Source organism: Cryptomeria japonica, chromosome 1 (genome assembly GCF_030272615.1).
Source record: "Cryptomeria japonica chromosome 1, Sugi_1.0, whole genome shotgun sequence".
Lineage (NCBI taxonomy): Eukaryota > Viridiplantae > Streptophyta > Pinopsida > Cupressales > Cupressaceae > Cryptomeria > Cryptomeria japonica.
In genome coordinates, this window is record NC_081405.1 from 650618034 (window position 1) to 650639401 (window position 21368).

At 32.4% G+C, this 21368-nt stretch overlaps 1 protein-coding gene across 1 annotated transcript; it reads right to left on the reverse strand.

The window, feature by feature from the left end:
- Window positions 1–6392: 6392 nt before the first annotated feature.
- On the reverse strand, window positions 6393–9751 carry LOC131050468 (RNA polymerase II degradation factor 1). The gene is made up of 2 exons (XM_057984655.2): window positions 9359–9751; window positions 6393–7408 (listed from the first exon to the last, which is right to left on the reverse strand). Exons 1-2 carry the CDS (start codon window positions 9533–9535, stop codon window positions 6956–6958), a joined length of 630 nt encoding a protein of 209 aa, XP_057840638.1. The 5' UTR covers window positions 9536–9751; the 3' UTR covers window positions 6393–6955.
- Between the last annotated feature and the right edge of the window lie 11617 nt (window positions 9752–21368).

Consider the following 21368-nt stretch of genomic DNA (forward strand, 5'->3'; position numbering starts at 1 on the left):
GGGGGAGTTTCAGTTTTCATTTCGCACTATTTCTAACTTTTTTTTTTACCCTTTGTCATTGTTGTCAAAGGAGGAGGAGTAGGAATTGTGTTGACAATGGGTGTTTATTATCTTATTTCTTATGTAAAAAGATAGTTGGTATTTCTATTATTATTTCAGCAAACTTACACTATATAACTTATATTGTCATCAATGACAAAGGGGGAGATTGTTGGCCTATTTGTCATTGTTGTCATTGATGTTGTGAATATCATATGTTATCTGGCATGTATGTATGTGGTTTGGTCTAAAAAGTTTGCTTCATGTATGCAATATTTATTTATTATGTGTGCACAGGTTTGATATTCAACTTTGCCAATAGTGGGTACGTTCTTATCCGAATATGATGATAGCACATGTCTCAAGATGATTTAGATATGGTCCTATCTGAATGTGCTGGAAAGCGTGGTCTACTAGTCTACTTGTTGTTTAATGCACTTGATGGAAGTTGACACTGCATAAAGATACTTCGATTTCTATAGCGTGTGAATAAGTCTAGTCTCGCCCCTTCTAGTTGAGCCGACTTGTCAATCAGTTTGGTGCGGATATATATTGTCATGAGTATCATGTGTTAGGAGCATGGTTGTTGAAAAACAGTTATTTTTATGTACTACATGCGAAAAAGACTGTGGTTGTATATTGTGTGCAAATCAAGCATAACAAATATATGAGACGACTTATGTACTTCAAAGGAACTATAATCTATGCATATGTCAGATGCAATTTCAACAGTTCATTTTTTGTATATATCATAATCAAGTTGTAAGCCCCTCTTTTGTATTTTGGACAGTGAGTCCAACTGGCAATGAGTCGAATCGGCAGTAAGCCACCCCCTGTACTGTGTAACCAATTACATATTACACTCTTCCTGAGAGTATTATTTCACCGTGGTTTTTCCCATATTGAGTTTTCCATGTACAACATCTGATGTTATGTGGTATGCCTCTATTTTATTCATTGCATTTAAATTATGTTATGTGATTGGTTACTTAGAAGTTTAAATAAGTTCACAGGAATGCTGATTCACCCCTCCCTTCTTAGTATTTTGTTATTCAACAAAGGGTACCCATCATATGTTAGCTTTAAGAGAGGAGCCAGAATCAACCCAACAAACCCCATAAATAAGGGTATGCAATCATTATTTTATTATTACTACAATTGTTGTATTTCAATTAGTTATTGTTGTTGTCGCAACATATTGTAATATATATTCAAACCCATTTAATATAAGGAAATTTTTTGGAGTTTATTCTCCCTTTTTGGCTTCATATATAATCTAGATTCTAAATGTTAACATGTAAATTTGAATGAAAAATCTAAATTTATATAAGATTTAACTTAACTATATAAATCTAAAAATTATTTGATTAAAATAATAGTTAGGGTTATTACAACTTTACCTTTCATAAATGCAAGACTATAAAAAGAAATTATTTCATACTTGTTTTTTAGTTGCTATCTAAATCTAAATTTTGATATTTATTTTTGTCAAAAATATAATAATATAGGTCATGATCATTTTAATAATATTCAAATTTGATTGTAATTGAATCTTAGATATCCAAATAATATTTTTAGAAGAAATCTTTTTTTTTGCCCAAAATATAGTTGTGAAATGGAATTAAAATGACATACAACCACCACACCACAATTTAAAACAAATAAATATAACATTCCACCAAACCAAAATTCAATACAAATAAATATAACACAAAAGAACAATATACTATTTAATATTAATATTAATTATTGAGGTGTCTTTAAGTAGCCAAAACAATAACTACTTAAAATCCAATGTTATATATTATTTAAAATCTGTGAATAAGTGAAATTAACCTATGATACATTTCCCCTATTCATTTTATTTTAAAAAAACACAATTCTCACAAATAATGAACCTTTAAATATTCCCTCACAAAATTGAAAAGTTGATATAGTACGTGAAACATAAATCACTCTTTCCAAAGTGTCCGAGGAATATAGTACGGACATAATATAAATAAAAAATAAAATCCTAAGATACCTTAGTCGTTAAGTTAATTCAAAAGTTTTACAATAAAAAATATGTATAGCCTGTTCCACAAACTTTAAATAAAAAAACACTTTATAGAAAGTGAATGAATGTAAAGTTTCCAAGCGAGTGGAGATTCTTGCTTGTTCGAACACAAAGCTGTGGAATAACTTTCTTAAGGTTAATATGAATTTGAACACTCATTTTATCTTAAACTGTATCATACAATGGCTAATATTTTTTTTTAGTAAAAAATTGTTTAGTTAATATATGAGTTATAACATATTGTTTAGTTAATACATGAGTTATAAAATAATAATTAATATGTTCAAAATTTAACATCATATATTTATATAATACACTCATTTTTATAGCTTTAATTCTAAATTTAACAATCTTTAACCCTTATCTAAGTTTTACACTAACCTAAGTCAGGGAGTCCAACCCAAGACCTTGAGGAGCAAACCCAAGATTCAAGCCAACTCTGCTAGTCGGCAGGGGCTTTGTAATATTAATTCTTATTATTATAATATTTTTGAAATTAAATTCAATAATAATAATTATTAATTAATTTTATATATTTAAAAAATAATTTATATATTATTATAATAATAATTTACAAATCATTATTGCTTACAATTTCATACTTAGTGCTCTCTTTTGAAGTTTAGAGAGGAAAGAAAATAAAAATCTAACTATATTAAAACCCTTAAAATAATATAAGATTATGGAGGAAGAAAAAAAAAATTGAATAAAGGGGGAATTTTTGACATAACTAGAATGACATGATGCATTTTTTATGGCATAGATGGTGTGTTTTTTATAGCATAGATGGTGGTCAAAAATTTGAAAATAATTACCAAGAGTTGGTGAATAGATCAATGGAAAGACTAAATTTTGTCTAATAATTTAGGTAAAATTTGTTAAATCATTGTGAAGAAAAATATACCAATAAACTTAAAAAATACGCATGTAGACTTTAGAATAAGAAAATAAATTTTAAAAACATAAAATTCAAATATTATTTTTAATAACCAATCAAATGCAAAACAAATTTTATATACATACATACATGTATATATGTATGTATGTATGTATATACATATACACACGTATATATACGTGTATATATGTATATACATGTATATATACGTGTATATATATGTATATATACATACATATACATATACATACATATACATGTATGTGTATACATATATACATGTGTATATATATATACATATATATATATATACATTTATATTTGTTTATTTAATGTGTAAAATAAATTTGAAATGAAAATTTAAACATACTAAAGATTTAGCCAATTAGAATGGAGAAAAGTAATTCTACAATTTAGAAACTTAAAAATCATGTATCTTGACTTTTTTTTTTAAATTAAAAATATCAATGACTTACCAAGTGGGTGAGAAAGGATAGTTATTTAATTGTGTCCAAAACTCTTTCAATTAGAAGCTTTCATCCATTAATTCATCAATGAAAATTAAGAGGTTTTTGTCTTCTAATTTAAGATCTCCATGAATTTCATATTACTAAACCACAATCCACACTCCATAAGGAATAATAATTTGATATAAAAAATGTATTTAATATACTTCCTTCTTTTTTATTTCTCTTATATAGTTTATTTTCCTCATAAACTTAACTCTTAATGAGGCCTCTTCACTTTTGATAAATTAAATTTGAATTTAATTCGAACTTGTTATAATTTAATCACTCTTGACTGAAATTGCAAGTACCTTCCCTTTTAAATTTAAGAGTTACATTAAATTATATTATTTATTATTATTATAATTTTTAAAGGGTACATTACAATCCACTCTTCCCGGAACATTTTATTGAAGAAAATTTGATGCACATAAGACTTAGGTAGTTATCTTTTAATATTAGATTTTTGTTAGCATTCAATGGTTGGAATTTTGACAGACATTGCCAATGGATCTAGCGAGTAATCTTTATTAAGTTGTCAAATTACTAAGGATTAATTGGAGGCCATTATAATGGTACCAATCTAGCTCTATGAAAGAGAAATCAACCATATGATGCATAAAACTTATTTCATTTAAATGAAATAAGAAATTAATATGGTAAGTAGGGAGGGAAAAACTCTTATGGGGAAGTTCTTATGGGGAAGTTCTTACAATAAATTGGTAAAGAAAATTGATGCAATAATAGATATGTTAAGTCAATGCTCCACATGAAGCAAAATAATATGAATGCTATAAAAAATTGGGAAAAAAGTTCATGTGAGGAAATCATAACGCCCAATACAAGATGGCACATAGTCAATGCTCCACATGAAGCAAAATAATATGAATGCTATAAAAAAAAATTGGAAAAAAAGTTCATGTGAGGAAATCATAACGCCCAATACAAGATGGCACATATGTAGATTAAAAAAATCTTTTGAAATCCAAAAGGCCATGTCTTACACAAATTTCATGAAACCCTCCTATAATGTCATAGAAAGCATAAACTAAGGCAAATGTTCCTAACACAAGTTTTATGCCAATGACTATGGTCAAGCCTTCTATCATACCTAATAGGAACCCATCAAGTGTATGCACTCCACAAGTTCAAGCTCCAATAGGAGATTTGAGCACTACTAGAAATAGCATTATAAGTAATGTTTTGAAGTTAAATAACGCACAAGTTCAAACTCAATTGCAATGTGCTCCCTTTGCAATTATACATTCCTTTTCTCATGATCAGCTTGTCTGTGGTAAGTCTCAAATAGTGGATGGAGACCATCATTTATCAAAAGGGCAGCCCCAAGCATCCAATTCTATATCAATATCTTCCCTGGGCAAGTCTTTTCCATGGCTAATCATTATAATATCATATCTCAATAATTTGTTGGTCCTCAGAAAGCAGCGGGACCTAACTAAGAATGGAAGCCAAAATCAGCAAATCAAACTACAAGCATTAGTCCTAATATAATAAATACATCCATTATTAACATTAGTGTTTCTGAATTTAGCAGATTACCTTCTCCATCATCAAATTATGTGAAGATTCAAAATGCAACTGCCAAATTACATAAAAAGTTAAAAAAGATAAAATGTTCAAGATGATCACCCTTTGTTATCATGCCAACTTAGCTTCAAGTTTCTGAAATTGAGCTTATAGGTCTTAGTTTTGGATCAGGGATTGAACATTATAAATTTGAAAGATCAACTTGGAATCTCGATATCTTAAAAAAACTCACTCAAATGAAGTAGAAATTTTATATATATATATATACCCACTCCAAAACGTGGAACTAAAAACACCTGCATGTTAGTAGAAAAGTTAAAATTTTAGATTTCCTGTCATGACTCTTACCTGGTCCTAGATGTCTTATTTGGGAACATAAATGAGGCATGGTGTTTCTTGATTTTATCTTTTGGCCCTTCTGGAGCATATGGCTACTTTTTTTGGTCTAACTATATAAAAGGGCAAAATAAAATTCCTGATAAGACCCTTAACTGTCAATCAAACACAAGATAATTCCCATACAGAGAAACAAACATCTCAATGTATTTCAGGATTTACAAAGGTTTCATTATCATTCAATTTCAATGAAATTTACTAGCACTCAGAATAGCTTCCCCAGAAAAAGCATCGTACAGAAAGTACTGAAAAAATTAACTCATCCAAGTTCCCAGCAACGAAAAACAGGTAAAACTTTCTGCAAAATACAAATTGAATACTAATACCAGTCAAGTACATTTGGTAACTAAAAATGGCATTTGGCCATTCCAATGTTTGACAAAAATATCTTAGGTACAGAACTACAAGAAAGTCACTCTTACTAAAACAATAAAGGTAATGCTAAGTTGCACAAAATCCACCAAATTAAATACAAAACTGAGAACATAGATGATTATTCAAATCAAAATAAATACAAACCATCATATTACTCTTCATTGGGAGCATCGATATCATCAGCTGATTTGTTAGAACCAAAAGCAGCACATCAACATCACTAAAGGTTCAGTAAGGTTTGTTCTTCCAAAATTACCTTTTTTAATTTGAAGTGGCAGGTTTCCTTGGGTTGCCCAAGGGTCCTATCCCACGCCTGCATATTTGGCCCAAAATGTCTGAAAGTACCTAGGCAAAATCCCCAAGCCTAGGGCAGGGCCCTGGCCATACACATCCAGACTGTTCTGAGTTTGACCAGGGTACTGGGCAAACCCAATATCATAGCAAATTACGATGGATAATATTGCCATGAATCATTGTCAGGAACTGTGAACAGATCTTTAGAAAAACAAAAATATCAATAATCTAAAAACTATTCTTAAAAATTGAGAAAAATACCACAAATAAAGCCTGTATGTGGATATAAATCCCAAGTCATCTATAATCTTCAAGAAAAAATTCCTATCAAGAGAATACAAAAACAACCATGTTTATGGGAGGTTTGACAGAATATTTATCCATAGCCTAAAATTGGGACAAATCATTCGTCTACTAGTACCTAGAAAATATACAAGTGAATAAACATTGTACAAAAAGACTGAAACGTAGCGATACAACTTCCAGTATGGAATGAGGTGATCAATAATTCTGCCAAAAACTAAAATCCTAAAAATTTAGACAAGCTTATCTTGTGGTGAAATTTACAAGGCACAAAAGAAGTGCAATGCAAAATACTAAGAGCACTGTTTAAAAATCCTTTCAATCTCACTTTGATCTTCAGATACAAATAGGTGCCCTTATGTTTGCATCATGTGTACTCCAAAATATGCAAGCAAATCTGTTAAAAAGACTTTTTTTTCTAGCAATTTCAATACGATACAAAATTCTACTTGTCACCTCCCTTCATTGGTTTTTCTCTTTTCACAATATTGTTAATTACTTCTCTCTTGTTGCTGCCACTTTATTTCTGTTGCTTTAATTTCATTCCAAAACCATTATTTGCAATTTCTCATTCAGCTCTGCATTTTCCTTCACACTAACCTTGTTCTTATCTTCTTGTTCCTGATCGGTGTTTGGTTCCTCCTGTTTTGAATTTTCCTTCACACTATTGTTCTTATCTTCCTGTTGCTGCTCGGTGTTTGGTTCCTCCTGCTTTGGATTTTCCTTCAAACTAATCTTGTTCTTATCTTCTTGTTGCTGCTCGGTGCTTGGTTCCTCCTGGTTTGAATTTTCTTCCCTTCCTTCCCTAAAGCATTCTTTCAACTTTGCCAATGCTGATTGGTGCTTCTTGCCAAAAAAATGTTTCTCAAGAACGGCTTCTGTTTTGCAGTCAACACAACAGACTGCACACCATCCTTGTCGTTTGAACAATCCTGATATGGGAGACCTTGAGCCAAACTGCTGTAACTTCTTATTGAACTTGGGCTGCAATATCTGTACTAACATATGTCATATATAAAAATAAATAAGCATCCAGATTTCTTTATATGGATGTGACAGTGTCTGAATTGCAATACTAAATATGGTTTTCAATGTCAATATGAAATTTGGAGAAAAAAGGATTGAAACTATGATGTAGCATTGACCTTCAAAGCACTTAGTATGTACTTCAAATAGACAGTAATGAAACACTCTGACCATTAAAGCCGTCCTTTTCTCTCTATTGTATCAGTTCTTGTTAAAATACTTATAACCTGAAATGCAAACTGAAATGGAGCGAAGAAATCATGTGCCAATTTCTCAATAAAAGAAAAATAATCAGTATAGGCTTATAACTAAAATCTAATCATAATAACTTTTCCAAAAATTAAGTGTAGAGGTTTTTTTGAATTCTTTTTACAAGTTTGTAATTCTCATAAATTTATAATTGATAACAATTGTATTCATACCACTTTCTTTATCAGGTTCTTCCCAGATATACACTTGTCTAAAATAATTAATAAGCGTTTCTCCCAAATTTTTCAATAAAAAATAACAGAAGTGATATTTATATAAAAGATTGGATGTTTTACAATGTAATACTTTCTCTGGAATATAAAATTACCAGAAAAGGAAAATGGTGATAAATTGTCCTGAACACATCCGTCAGAAGAAATGTTTTGCTAAGAAGCAAGAAAAACTATCTTAAGAATGAAAAGAAAGAAGCCCCTAACCATTCTGTAAACTTCAGTGAATGTGTCATTCAGAGATGCCATATCCATCAATATGAAACCCTAATTGAACTATAAAGGATGTATGCAAGACGTCATAAATAACACAATCAAGTTTTGCAATTTACAATGAGCACGGGACAAAACATATTATTCCCTGCAAATTAATCCAATTTCCCTTTCGGAACATCAAGAATATTTCCGGTTAGCTGTTTTGTTGGGGAAAGCCCACAAATACTGTGCTGAACACAGATTCAGGCTTTTCATCCCATTGACATTTTTGGCTCCAAAAGAGTACAATGTTCAATCATAAATGAAGTCATCCCAGAAGCAATTTCGACAGCCCTAATGAGGTCAGGTGGCAAATCACTGCAACTTCCATAGCAGAGCTCCGGAATCAATCCTCGGCCAAAGGCTACCCTACGAGGGAAGTGAACAAATAAAAAGATTTTGTGCACTGCAAGTTGCTTGGATTAACGCCTCACGGTAGGAGCAAATGCTTATATATTTAAGACCCAGTTGATTCCAGGGAAATGAGGAAACTTAGAAATGTAAGAAATGGAACTTGCAGGTGAAAGGTAGGATCAGTCATTTTTCGGGGTAACTTTTTTACTCCCATGCTACAGAAGGAGAGGGCAACGTGTCACTTGAATTCGTGTAGCAAGACAACCTTTAGAACTTTAAGGGTTTACAGGGCTAAGGCTTTCTTCTCACAATTAGTGTACTGTGATTAGGTGTAAACCCCAATTTATTGGAATACACTAGTTCCGGAAGTATTCTAGCATTTGGGTTTTGAGACTCGCCAGGTCGAAACAGAAGAAACGTCAAAAAAACATGCTGATAAATTTATCTTGATGAAGTCTGAGGGGTTGTGTAAACATTGAAACGATGAGATTTTGTATTCATGGGAAAAAAACATTTGTAATAAGGTCACTGGAGCCAGATTACTGCAGTTGCGGGAAAAATTTATAAGTCTCCTTCCATGTGAAGGGCTGGTGAGAAAACCCAATTTCGTAAGAAGAGGAGTAGCAGCTAGGAGAACCCAATTTCGCTCTAATTGTAAGTTTTTTGTATATAACAAAGAACCCACAAGCTAGAAAGGACTGTTTTACCCACCCAGACAAAGAATCTCTAAACTTTTAACTGTTGAACATAAGTGAAGTATCAATTCATATCACACGAAAAAGAAGAGCACAATAAGGGGGCAAATGAAGAAGGAGGTAAAAGACGGAACCTGTGTCTGTAATGAAGGAGATTGCAAAAGCAATTGATGAAGTCTTTCTCTGAAGCCAATTTCCTGCTCTGCAAGTACAAGGTGATATTGTTGAGTGAGCTCCCTTTGAATAAGAAAGTAGTCTTCACTTGAATGTAAACATGGCGGAGGAACGGCTGAATAATCTCCGTAATCCATGCTAAAATGATCTCAGCATGGACAAAATGTAACCCAAATCAAACTTTTGCTTTCAGTAACAAAAATTTTGCTAGTGGCATCAAACTTGAAGCAGAGCGTGAATCTTTGAAATCCTCCCTTGATGATAGAGTGAGCTTTACGGCTTCTGTAGACTATTAGGTAATGATTTGAATGTTCGATATTTTATTTTATAGCCTTTTCAGTCCCAAGACTCGAGATAGTTTAGTCACTGGACGGTATGTTGAGGATAGGTAATTTATTATGTAGAAGGTATATCTTATATGAAGTTTATTTAAATCTATGGTTCAAAATTGATTAGAAGATGCAAAATGAATGAATTGATTATTATTAAATTTTTTTTTAAAGATTAAAAAACTAAAAAAAACATATTTTAATTTGATTAATTAGAAAAAGGATTAATTTTTAAAAATGATTAAAAAGTAAAAAAATATATTTTAATATGATTGATTAGAAAAAGAATGTGCACAAAAGAAAATTCTATTATTTTATGCTTTTAATAATAATATATTTTAATAATATCTTCTTTTATTTGAATATTTCATATTTTTTTCTTCTTTTTTAAATGATTAATTTTTCAGTGAATGAAAATCTTATTTTAATTATTTATATTTTTTAATAAAATTACAAATAATAATTCAGAATTATTAGAATTCATTTAATTGTTGTAGAATATGTATTTTTCGAATTAGAAATCTATCTTTTATAGTTATTTGTATCTTCTTTTGATAAGAATATATTTTAGTTTAATCTTCTTTTATTAAGATATTCTATCTTATTTTTTATTAAATTATTCTAATCATCATCTTCTTCTTTTAAGGTCTAATTTACATTAAGTTAAAATTTTATTTTAATTATTTTTGTCTTATGAAGTTCAAATAATAACTTAAAAAGAAAATAGAATTAATTTAATTTATACATTTGTCTTATTAAACTTAAATTTATTGTAGAATAATTATCTTTAAATTTATATTTTTATATGTCTCTACTTATTTTCTCTCTCTAATTCATAAACACACACTCCTTGGTTCTCCCTTTTATTGTAGAATAATTATCTTTAAATTTTTATTTTTATGTCTCTACTTATTTTCTCTCTAATTCATAAACACACACTCCTTGGCTCTCTCTCTCTCTCTCTCTCTCTCTCTCTCTCTCTCTCTCTCTCTCTCTCTCTCTCTCACACACACACACACATTCCCTTTGTATCCCACTATCTATCTCTTTATCACTACCTCTCTCTCTCCCTTTCTCTTCTTGTATATATCTATCTCTCACTCCTCTTCCAATACATGTCTATCTCTTCCTCTATCTCCCCATATTTCTCTCCTCTCCCTTCATATCTATAGTTCTCTCTATATATCTATATATCAATCTTTGTATGTCTCTCTGTTTCTCTCTCTCTATGTCTCCTTATATCTCTATATCTCTATCACTCTATCTCACCATCTATATATCTCTTTATCTCTCCATAATCCTTTACAGACCTCTTTTATCTCTGTATCTTTATATATTTATCTCTTACTCTACATCTCTTTATCTCTCTATCTATTTTATCATCTTTCTCTCTCACTATATCTTCCTTTCTACCTCTATCTTTCTCTCCCCCTCTATCTATATAAATGTCTCCCTCTATATATCCATCTCGCTCCCCCTACCCCTCCTTTTAAACCTCTATATTCATATCTATTTTCCTCTTTATACCCATCATTCTATATTTCTTCTTTTCATCTATCCATGTATCTCTATTTGTTTATCTCTCTATACTACAATCTCTCTCTCTCTCTCTGCTTAATTTTTGAGCTTCAACATCTATCTAATCCTATCTCTTCTCTCTCTTTTTCCCTCCATATCTCTCTCCTTTTCTCCATCTTTCTCTCCCCTTTCTCCAAAATCATATTCATCTCAGCTTCATTTATATCTATATCTCTATATTTATCTCTTTACCTCTCCCTATTTCTCTCTTCCTTTTCACCCCTCTACCTCTCTCTCCCTTTCACTTGATTGCAAACATAACAGGAGCCTGTTGGTTATAGAACTTGATCATCTTCCTAATTGAAAATTTTAGTTTCAGTTATAATTGGAACCTTGTAAGAGGATGCAAAAGTGGATTTGAAACTATCACTTCTCCATTGAGACCTTCATTGCATAAGCAACATTATTTTCTAAATTTGGCCTACCAATTGATCTCATGTACTACACAAACTTATGCAAAAAAGGACCAAAATTTTCCCTAATTGACCTTCCACACCTCTTCAGCATACCCATTGCACAATAAGGTGCAATTGCTAGTTTTTAGTTGTGTTAAATTTCCTCCAAATTTTAAGTAATTTAGTTTTAAGTTAGAAAGCCTAGGGCCACTTCGATTACAGATCAAGGCCCAATAAGTTGTTGAAAGTAAGGAGCGGCATCCTTGCATCTTCTCTTCAAGCCATATGGAGCTTCTTGGAGGGAGAATGTGGAGCAACCCATCTATATTCTATTTGTTATAGAGAATATTCAAATAATAACAATTTTGTAATTATTAAAATAGTGTGAGGTTTTAGTCAAAAACTATTTCATGTTGTGAAAATTTGTCATCAATTCAGTAAACTACATCAAAAAACAAGTTGAGAAACACATTGCATTTAAAGTTGAAATCCACAATATCTATTTTCCGTTGCTTTTAAAGATGAAATCTATGATATATTTACAGTGAATGTGTATAAATATGTTTGATCTAATTCAATTCCCCTAGCTTGATAATTGTCTTAGCAATAAATGCAGTATCAAGTGAAGTAAATTTGATTCATTGCTAGCCATCATTTACTACATAGACTAGGGTAAATGAATTTTGTTGGTTTTTGTAATAGTTTGCATTCATCGCTCTCTAATCACAGCCCCGAGTTGTCTATAAATAGAGTTCAATAGATTATGAGAGGGCGACATTTTAAAGAATAAAGGGCAATAGAAGAGCAATTTTGATTGATTGACTACATTCATAGTCATAAAAAAGCAACGTACGTGCTATATAGAGAAATCCTAGCAACAACATAATACAAAAGATGAAGACTTGAAAATCGTCAATGTTAGAGAGATTCAATGTAGTATATGATCAATGATACACTAGATGTCTCTCCTAATGAAAATATTTGGAAGGGAATCTCCTTCACACTTTTGTGTTTTCTTGTTAGCCTTGTCATTTCTAATTTCATACAAAATTAAAGGGCACTTGAAAAAGTAGTGATTTTAGATCTACAAAAAGTTAGAGAGCACTTAAAGAACTCTACAACTTGAGAGTTAGAAGAGTTTTAATAAAAAGATTTCTTCAATGGTTGGCATCTAGAGAGTGAAATCAATGCATATCTTGAGACAAAAAATCTAGGAAGTTCTCGTGATACGGTTTTACCTTTCAATTGAATATACATAATCCTAATTCAATAGTTACTATTTAAAAGACATGTAATATGATATAATATAGTAATGTGCTCTGGTCATTCAAGATTGATCAAGGTGCTTTGAGAATTAGACAATTTGTTAATAAAAATCTATTAGACATCTATTTTTGCAACACAAAACCCAACAAATTGAGGCCAAGTCCTCAATCCCCAATGAATTTGTGAAATAAGTACCATGAGACAAATTGTATCAAAATATTTATTCCCCCCCAAAAAATATTAGTCTAAACTTACTAACTTGATTTTTTGCAACTAGTAGAGAAAATCCATACTTGGGGAATATTAAACCCCAAAGTAGCAAGTTCATGTCAGCTTTGGCAATAGGAATTAATGCTCACCTTATTGTAGAATTGTGCTATTGTGCAAAAACCTCCATTATTGGGCTTGTAGTTGTTGCTTGCCACATTGAGGGTTGTCATGTCTACATTTTATAGGAGGATGAAGCTCCAATGGAGCTACAAAAGACTATAAAGGAACTAGACTTGGAAGACACTACTAAATTTGAATCTGTTATAGGAGATGTCCAACAATTACACACACGTCAACAATTAAATACAAATTGTTGAAAGCTAAGGGTATAATTGAAGAAGCTCACAAGTTGTAGTTGTCACATTTTTCCTAATGTTTAATGATCATTTTTTTGTTATTTATGTAATCACATGTTATTAGGGTTTAATTATGTGAATAAAACACATATCATATTTATGATTATACATGGTGTGAAGTTGTTTGAATATGTGTCTCCCCATGCCTTAAATAACATACATGTTTCTTTTGGGAACTATTTGAGAATGAACCCAAATTTGAGCACTACATTTTTTATTATTTAATGTTGTCAAAGTTACCGATTTCATAGCTTCATAGATTATACAATATGCAATGTTGCGAAAAAGCTATGTAATACACCCACCACTTAGAAAGGTTCACATACTTGGCTAATCAAGCATACTCTAATACTAATTACACTACATAAATATATTTATAAATGTGTACTAAAAATCAATAAATTAAATAAAGGTACTTATAGATTTGATGTCAAATAAACTCTAATGGTGCTCTTCTTTTTCCCCTACATTAATGCTTAAGAATTTTCCATATCCTCAAAATTGACTATCTTATTTTAGGTTATTTCTACACCTAAATAAATGATCTTTACACTTAGATGGATACAGAAACATGAAGTGATTAGATATTTGTATAACATTAAATATGTATATTTATCATCTTTCAAATTAAATGAATTTAAATTAATCCAAAATAGAGAGGGAAAATAAAAATTATAAAAAACAAATTTTTATCTTTATCTTAAAATATAATGTTATATAAAATATTTGATTGTATGATCAAGATGAGAAATGCCTTTTACCTTTGTTTAGGATAAATAATATATATTTGGTGTATTAATATGGTTTATGATTAACTTACATGGTTTTTAGTTTACTTTTATGATATATCCAAAATAAGACTTGTAGTAAAATAATTCTTTAAATTATCAACATGTAGGTATTATCATGCACAATCAAAGTGCTTCTTACACTAAATAATTGTGGGATTATAAATATAGAATGAACCATATGTAAAAACAATTATTTGAAGATTTTATCAATAGTGATTAAAAAGTAATGGAATCAAGCACCACAATATCGATATGGAAAAATTATGAGGGGCAAATTTACATAAAAAGAAGAAGGTTTCCACATCATGGGTACAAGAAATTTGTGCTTTTTACAATTCCACTAGATGTCAACGTTGCAACTTGCAATCTATGACTAATAGACTTAAAACATATAAAATAGTGTGTACATATACCATAAAAGATAACTACAATGACTAAACTTTAATACTGAAGTGCATGGGTTTTTTAGCAGTAAATCATGAGAACCTTTATGTGCATGGGTTTTTTAGTATTAATGATAACATTAACCAACATGAAAATGATCTATACATGTAGAGATGAAATTATTTTTGATCTTTTAGAAATCCTTATTAGTTCTTTTTAGTCTCGTTAATCATCATTGTTTTGTAATGCACAAATAAATATTTTTAAATATCAAAGCATAGCAACCTTTCATACAATCATGTATCAAATATTGTTGAGAAAGTATGTCTCAAACTTGTTGGTTGGAACCTCTTATAAAGAACTAGTTTCAGAAAGTTCGGTGTGACTCTTTCAGTGTCTTGGCGAAGTCAAGCTTAGAAGGATTTCAGTGTAACATCTAGGTTCGGCAGGACTCTTCAAGCAACTCACAGAATCATTACTCTAACCGATATCATTGAGACATTTGACGGGTCACGGGTCTTGGTGCAGTTCGGTGTGACATTAGCTTTTGGTAAGATGGTCTAAGCAGTTAACCGAAGTCATGTTACTTTCCCGACAAAGGCCGGCTTCGATATAACCTTAGGTGAGTCTTGGCGACAAGCGACATTTCGGTATAACTCATGGTTTCGGTATGTCTTTCCCAGTAGTTAGCCGAAGTTATGTTGCTACACTGATAAGGTTTATTTCAAAGTATCTTTGGTGACATCTTGGAGAAAATCAATATTTCGTTGTAGCTTGGGGTTCAATAAGTCATCTGAAGGAGTTCACCATAGTCTCATTTTGTGGCGTTAAGACCGGGTTCGTTGTAGTGGTTGTTCGATCTTGGCAATGTCAGGGATTTCGATATGACATGAGAGTTCAGTAAGATGCTTCAAGCTAGTAGTAGAAGTTAACCTTTTTGTCAATGAAAACTATATCGGTATGATGGTGTTGAAGTCTTTACGATAAAGAGAATTTCGATGACATTACATCTTTGATAATGCAATTCTTGGAGGTTGTTGAAATGAGATCTCTTATCGATAACTTGTGAGACTAAGTGGGGACCACGATGGACTATTTTGATTGGCTAAGTTGTTTATTGTGGTTGGTCCAAGCTGGAGATTTGGGAGTTCGTTGTGAATTCTCTGTGTTTCTCTATTAGCAGTTGGAAGCCATGGAAACTGAAACAAACCGATTTTGATAGAAATATAAACATATGAAAAATAGTTGCGATGAGTATCAATGGTCGATTGATGATTTGGTTGGATGTTTAATGTGATTAGTTATAGAGAGATCTAAGACTATGGTCTGTCGTGTGAACATAATATGAAGTTTGTAATGTTGACTGAACAGAGACTAGATCAGAGCATGAAACTTGTATCTTGTATGTAATTTTAAATTATTTTAATACAAGTGACTTGCTTTGGTGTGTGGATTTTTCACCTGTAAGGGTTTTTCCATGTGAATTTTGGTGTCAATTTTGTGATTGTGAATCTTGTTGTTTACTCTGTTATTTATTTGTTGTGCATCTTTTACTACAATTGAAATTGAAATACATCCCTACTTCTCTCCTCTAAGAAATTAACATTTTGGAAGGCGTTTCTGCACTATGCTTTCCTTAGAAGTGGTATCAGAGCCAGGCTAGTTGTGTTATCCTTGCGGTTAAGACGGGTTTTTTGTGTTAATTTAGTGGGAGTTTAACAAAGGATTGGTGTGTGAAATTACAAATTGAATATGGTGGGCACATCAGGGAGACTAGACATTGAAAAGTTCAATGGTGGCAACTATGAGTTATAGAAACTCAAGATGGAAGACTTGTTGGTATATAGAGATCTCTGGGTTGCAGTGTCTGGAACTAAAACACCGGGCATGAAACAAAAGGTTGGGACATCGTAGATAGGAAAGCCAAAGGGTTGATCAAATTATCTCTCACAGATTACATTCTCTTTAATGTTCATGAGGAGAAGACAATAACTTCTTTGTGGAAGAAACTTGGTGATATTTATTAGGGAAAGTCTCTGGTAAATAAGTTGTTCCTGAGGAAGAAGTTGTACTCCTTGAAGATGAGCAAAGGGACATCTGTGGCAGACCATCTAAATTATTTCAACATGATCATTGCACAGTTAATTTTTGTTGGAGTAAAGATTGAGGATGAGGATCATTGTATGCTCCTATTGTGTTCCTTTCCTGACACTTGGGACCATCTAGTGATGGCTATTGGAAGTACAAAAACCACCTTCAAAATGGAAGATGTGGTTGTTTCATCTCTTTTAGAAGAGGCATGGAGGAAGTCTTTTGAAATGTCCAAGGAGGCTCTTGTTGTTCGAGGCAGATCAAATGAAAAGGTCTAGAAAAAGGATAAGAAGTCCAAATCCAAAGGAAGGAGAGATCAAAGTCTCTTGGGTCTTAAGTCCAAGATGAAGTGCTGGCATTGTGGGCAGTCTCGCAATATCCGAAAGGATTGAAAGGAGGAGAAAAAGAAGAAGAAGAAGAGAGTTTCTGATACTGAATCTTCCTAGAGTGATGTAGATGCCTTCATTGTTGCCTTGGTAACTCAGACAACTGATAATATCTAGCTAATCGATTTAGATGCATCATTCCACATGACATCTCATAGAGAACGGTTCTCAAAGTATGAGAAATATGATGGTGGAAAGGTATACCTAGCTAGTGACTCATCTCTTGAAATTGTTGTATGAGGAAGAGTTAGAATTCAGTTTCCTGATGGAAGAATTAAGGAAATTGATGGCGTAATGCACATACCAGGTCTGGCTCAAAATTTTCTTTCTCTCAGTAAGTTGAATGATGTTGGTGTACAAGTTACATTCTCTGGTGGTGGCTATAAAATGACAAGAGGCTCCATAGGACTGGTTAAGGGTGCACAAGTTGGTACTATGTTCAAGTTGGATGCACAATCTGTTCAATGCAACAATTCTTTTGAAAATCAGGAAAAGCTACCTAGAAGGAGAATGTTGCAAGCTCAACGAAGGTTAAACTTCCTACAAAGAAAACAATGTTATGACATCATAGACTCGGTCACATAGGAGAGAAGGGATTGAAATCTCTGAAGAATAAAAATCTGGTTGAGGGGATTATTGATTGTAATTTTGAATTCAAATTTTGTGAACATTGCATATATGGAAAGAAACACTATTTTTTTTTTACTCTAGTCCTCATAAATCTTCTAGTTTTCTTGATTATATTCACTCTGATGTATTTGGTCCAGTTAATGTTCTTTCGTTATCGAAATCTAGATATTATGTTTCTTTCATAGATGATTAACCAAGAAGGGCATTTGTGTATTTCCTGAAAAGTAAATTAGAAGTGTTCAGTCAGTTCAAAGAATTTAAAAACTTGGTTGAAAATAAGACAGGTAGAAAAATAAAATGCTTAAGGACTAATAATTGAGGTGAGTTCTGTTTAGCAGAATTTGATCAATATTGCAAATATCATGAAATAAAAAGGCATAAGACTACACCTTATACTCCATAGAAAAATGGAGTTGTTGAAAGGTTAAATCAAACTTTGATAGTAAAGGCGCGAAACATGTTGAGTGCTACTGGCAAGGAGTAGAATGTTTGGGTTGAGGTTGTGTCGACAACATGTTATCTACAAAATAGATCTCCCACTTCAACGTTGCTAGATAAGACACCTATGGAAGCATGGCCTTGTAAGAATCACTCTCTAAGACATATTTGTGTCTTTGGTTGTGAGGCATATGCTTATGTGTCTGATGTAAATAGATCTAAATTGGAAAACAAAGTTGTTAAATGTATCTTCATTGGATATGGCTTGGGTGTGAGGGGATACAAACTTTGGAATCCTATGATTGCGAAGGTATTGTACAACAGAAATGTGATCTTTTGTGAGTTGAAACCTACCTCAATTGATCTGTAGCCTAAAAAGATAGAGAAAGAGGAAGCTAAAGTTGAAATTCCTTTAACTCCAGAAAAGGAGGAACTTCTAACTCCATGTGTACCTAAAAGAGAGGAGAGATCAAGAAGCTCTGAGACAACTGATCAAGAAGAAGAACAAGAACCTCCACCTCAGCCATTGAGGAGGTCTGCATGGGAGAGGAGACAACTTGATAGGTATGGTTATTTAATGTTGGATTCGGATTATGCCTATTCTTTGATTACTAATGTTGATGAGCCTAAGACTATGAAGGAGGTAATTCAAATGTTTGATTCAGATTCCTGGTTGGAGGCTATGATTGAAGAAATGGCTTCACTAAAGAAGAATGAAACCTAGGATCTAGTGCCCTTACCTAAATGTATAAAACCAGTTGGTTGTAAATGGGTATTTAAGAAGAAAATTGGTTTGGATGATAGTGTTGAAAAGTAAAAATCTAGGTTGGTCGCGAAAGGATATTCCAACGTAGAGGGAATTGATAATGGAGAAATCTTTTATTTTGTAGCAAAGTTGACATCTATCATATTTCTTTTGTCACTTGTAGTAGCATATGACTTTGAGATCGAGCAAATGGATGTGAAGATAATGTTCCTTCATGGAGACTTGGAGGAAGAAATCTATATGTCCCAACCTGAGCATTTTGTCATAAAAGGTAAAGAATCCTTGGTTTGAAAGTTGAAAAAATCTCTCTATGGTTTAAAACAGTCACCTAGAATGTGGTGCCAAAAGGTTGACACCTTTGTGTTGTCATTGGGATTTGTAAGATCTTGAAAATATGATCATTGTGTGTATTCCAATACTAAAAATGGTTGATTACTTATCATTGCTCTATATGTGGATGACATGTTATTCATTGGGAATGATAGGCGTATGATTTCTGATTTAAAGTCTCAGTTGTCAACATCTTTTGAAATGAAAGACTTAGGTGCAGCTAGCTATATTCTAGGGATGGAAATCAACAGAGATAGGAAAAATAGAAAAAATTGGCTCAGTCAGAGCAAGTACATTAGTATTGTCCTTGATAGGTTTAATATGTCAGATTGCAAGAAGTTAGTTGTTCCGGTTTTGCAGGGAACGAAGCTTTCTGTTGAAGATTGTCCAAAATCTCCTACATAGATGGAGGACATGGCCAAGTGCCTTATGCAAGTGCAATAGACAACTTGATGTATGCAATGGTCTGTACTAGACCAGACATTGCCCAAGAAATGGGAGTACTAAGCTGATTTATGGTTAATCCAAGAAGACCGCATTGGGATGCTATGAAGAGAGTGTTTAGATACCTAAGAGGTACTTCTTAGTATGCTTTGTGTTACCATGGGAATTTGGTTGGATCATGAAGGACTATCAACATTTAGGGATATGTGGATTCTTATTGGGCATGGGACATTAACTGTAGAAGATCTACTAGTAGATATATATTCACGTTGAATGGTGGTGCAATCAATTGGATGAGAAAGCAACAAGTTATAGTCGCTTTGTCCACTACAGAGGCAGAGTACATGGCAACAACTTGTTCCTATCAAGAGGTTGTTTGGCTTAAGTTTTTGTGTTTTCTATTTTCTTTGACAATCATAGTGCCATTTGTTTGGCAAGAAATCCCACTTTCCATGTCAGGACGAAACATATTGATGTGCAATATCATTTTGTTCGTGACATGGTGGAAAATGGAAAGGTTAATCTGGAAAATGTGGATAGTCTAAAGAATTTTGCAGATGCATTTACAAAACTTGTAAGCACAACTAAGTTCAAATGGTGTGCTAATTCGATGGGCCTTGGAGCCCATGATTCTCAATAGTCTGTGTTCAAAAGGTACAAGTAAGTTCTTCGCCAAGTCAGAGAATATTGTGATAATATGATGAATCAATAAGGATCCAACCAACTACTCAGAGGGGGGGGGGGTAAATCATTAGATAGAAAACAAACTAAACTTTCACCAAACCTAATCCCAACTCATAAACCATTCACTGAACTAACTGGTTTAAATACTGTAACAGAAAAACTGATACTGCATTGTCAAGCTTACCGATTGACTAAAACATCAATGATACAATGTAACAGATCTGAAGCTTACATACCATTTAACCAAAACATTAAACCACTTTACTAACATTAGTAATAACTCATTTCAAATCACTTTCGATCATCTAATCATATCTAAGTGGCTTTACCAGTTAATCATATCAACCATATCAAAACATATAACCACAAAATCATTCACCACTTGACACAATGATTTTTGATGTGGAAACCCAAATGGGAAAAACCACGGCGGGGATGAATACCCACAAGTATTATGAACTCTTTTGAAGTTCGCCCTGTTAGGAGCCAAACCTTCTTAGAAGCTTTACAAAAAATGTCCTCTTAGGAACACCACCCGGTTAAGGGATTGACTACGATACCCTATTGAAGGCAATATCCTATTAGGAGTAACCTCAATAGAGGATTTAAAATCCAAGCTAATGGATCACCTGGTTAGAGGATTTAGATAGTACCAAGCCTATTAAAGCTTACCCGGTTAGGGGATTTAACTATTGTAATGGTTAGAGGACAACAAGGTTTTTATTGATCTGGTAATATCACTATCTTGCTTAGTCGGATCCTTTTATGCTCCTATCTGTCTTCAAAACATTTTGTAGACACTCCTTCTGGTTCGGCAACAGTCTCACTACCA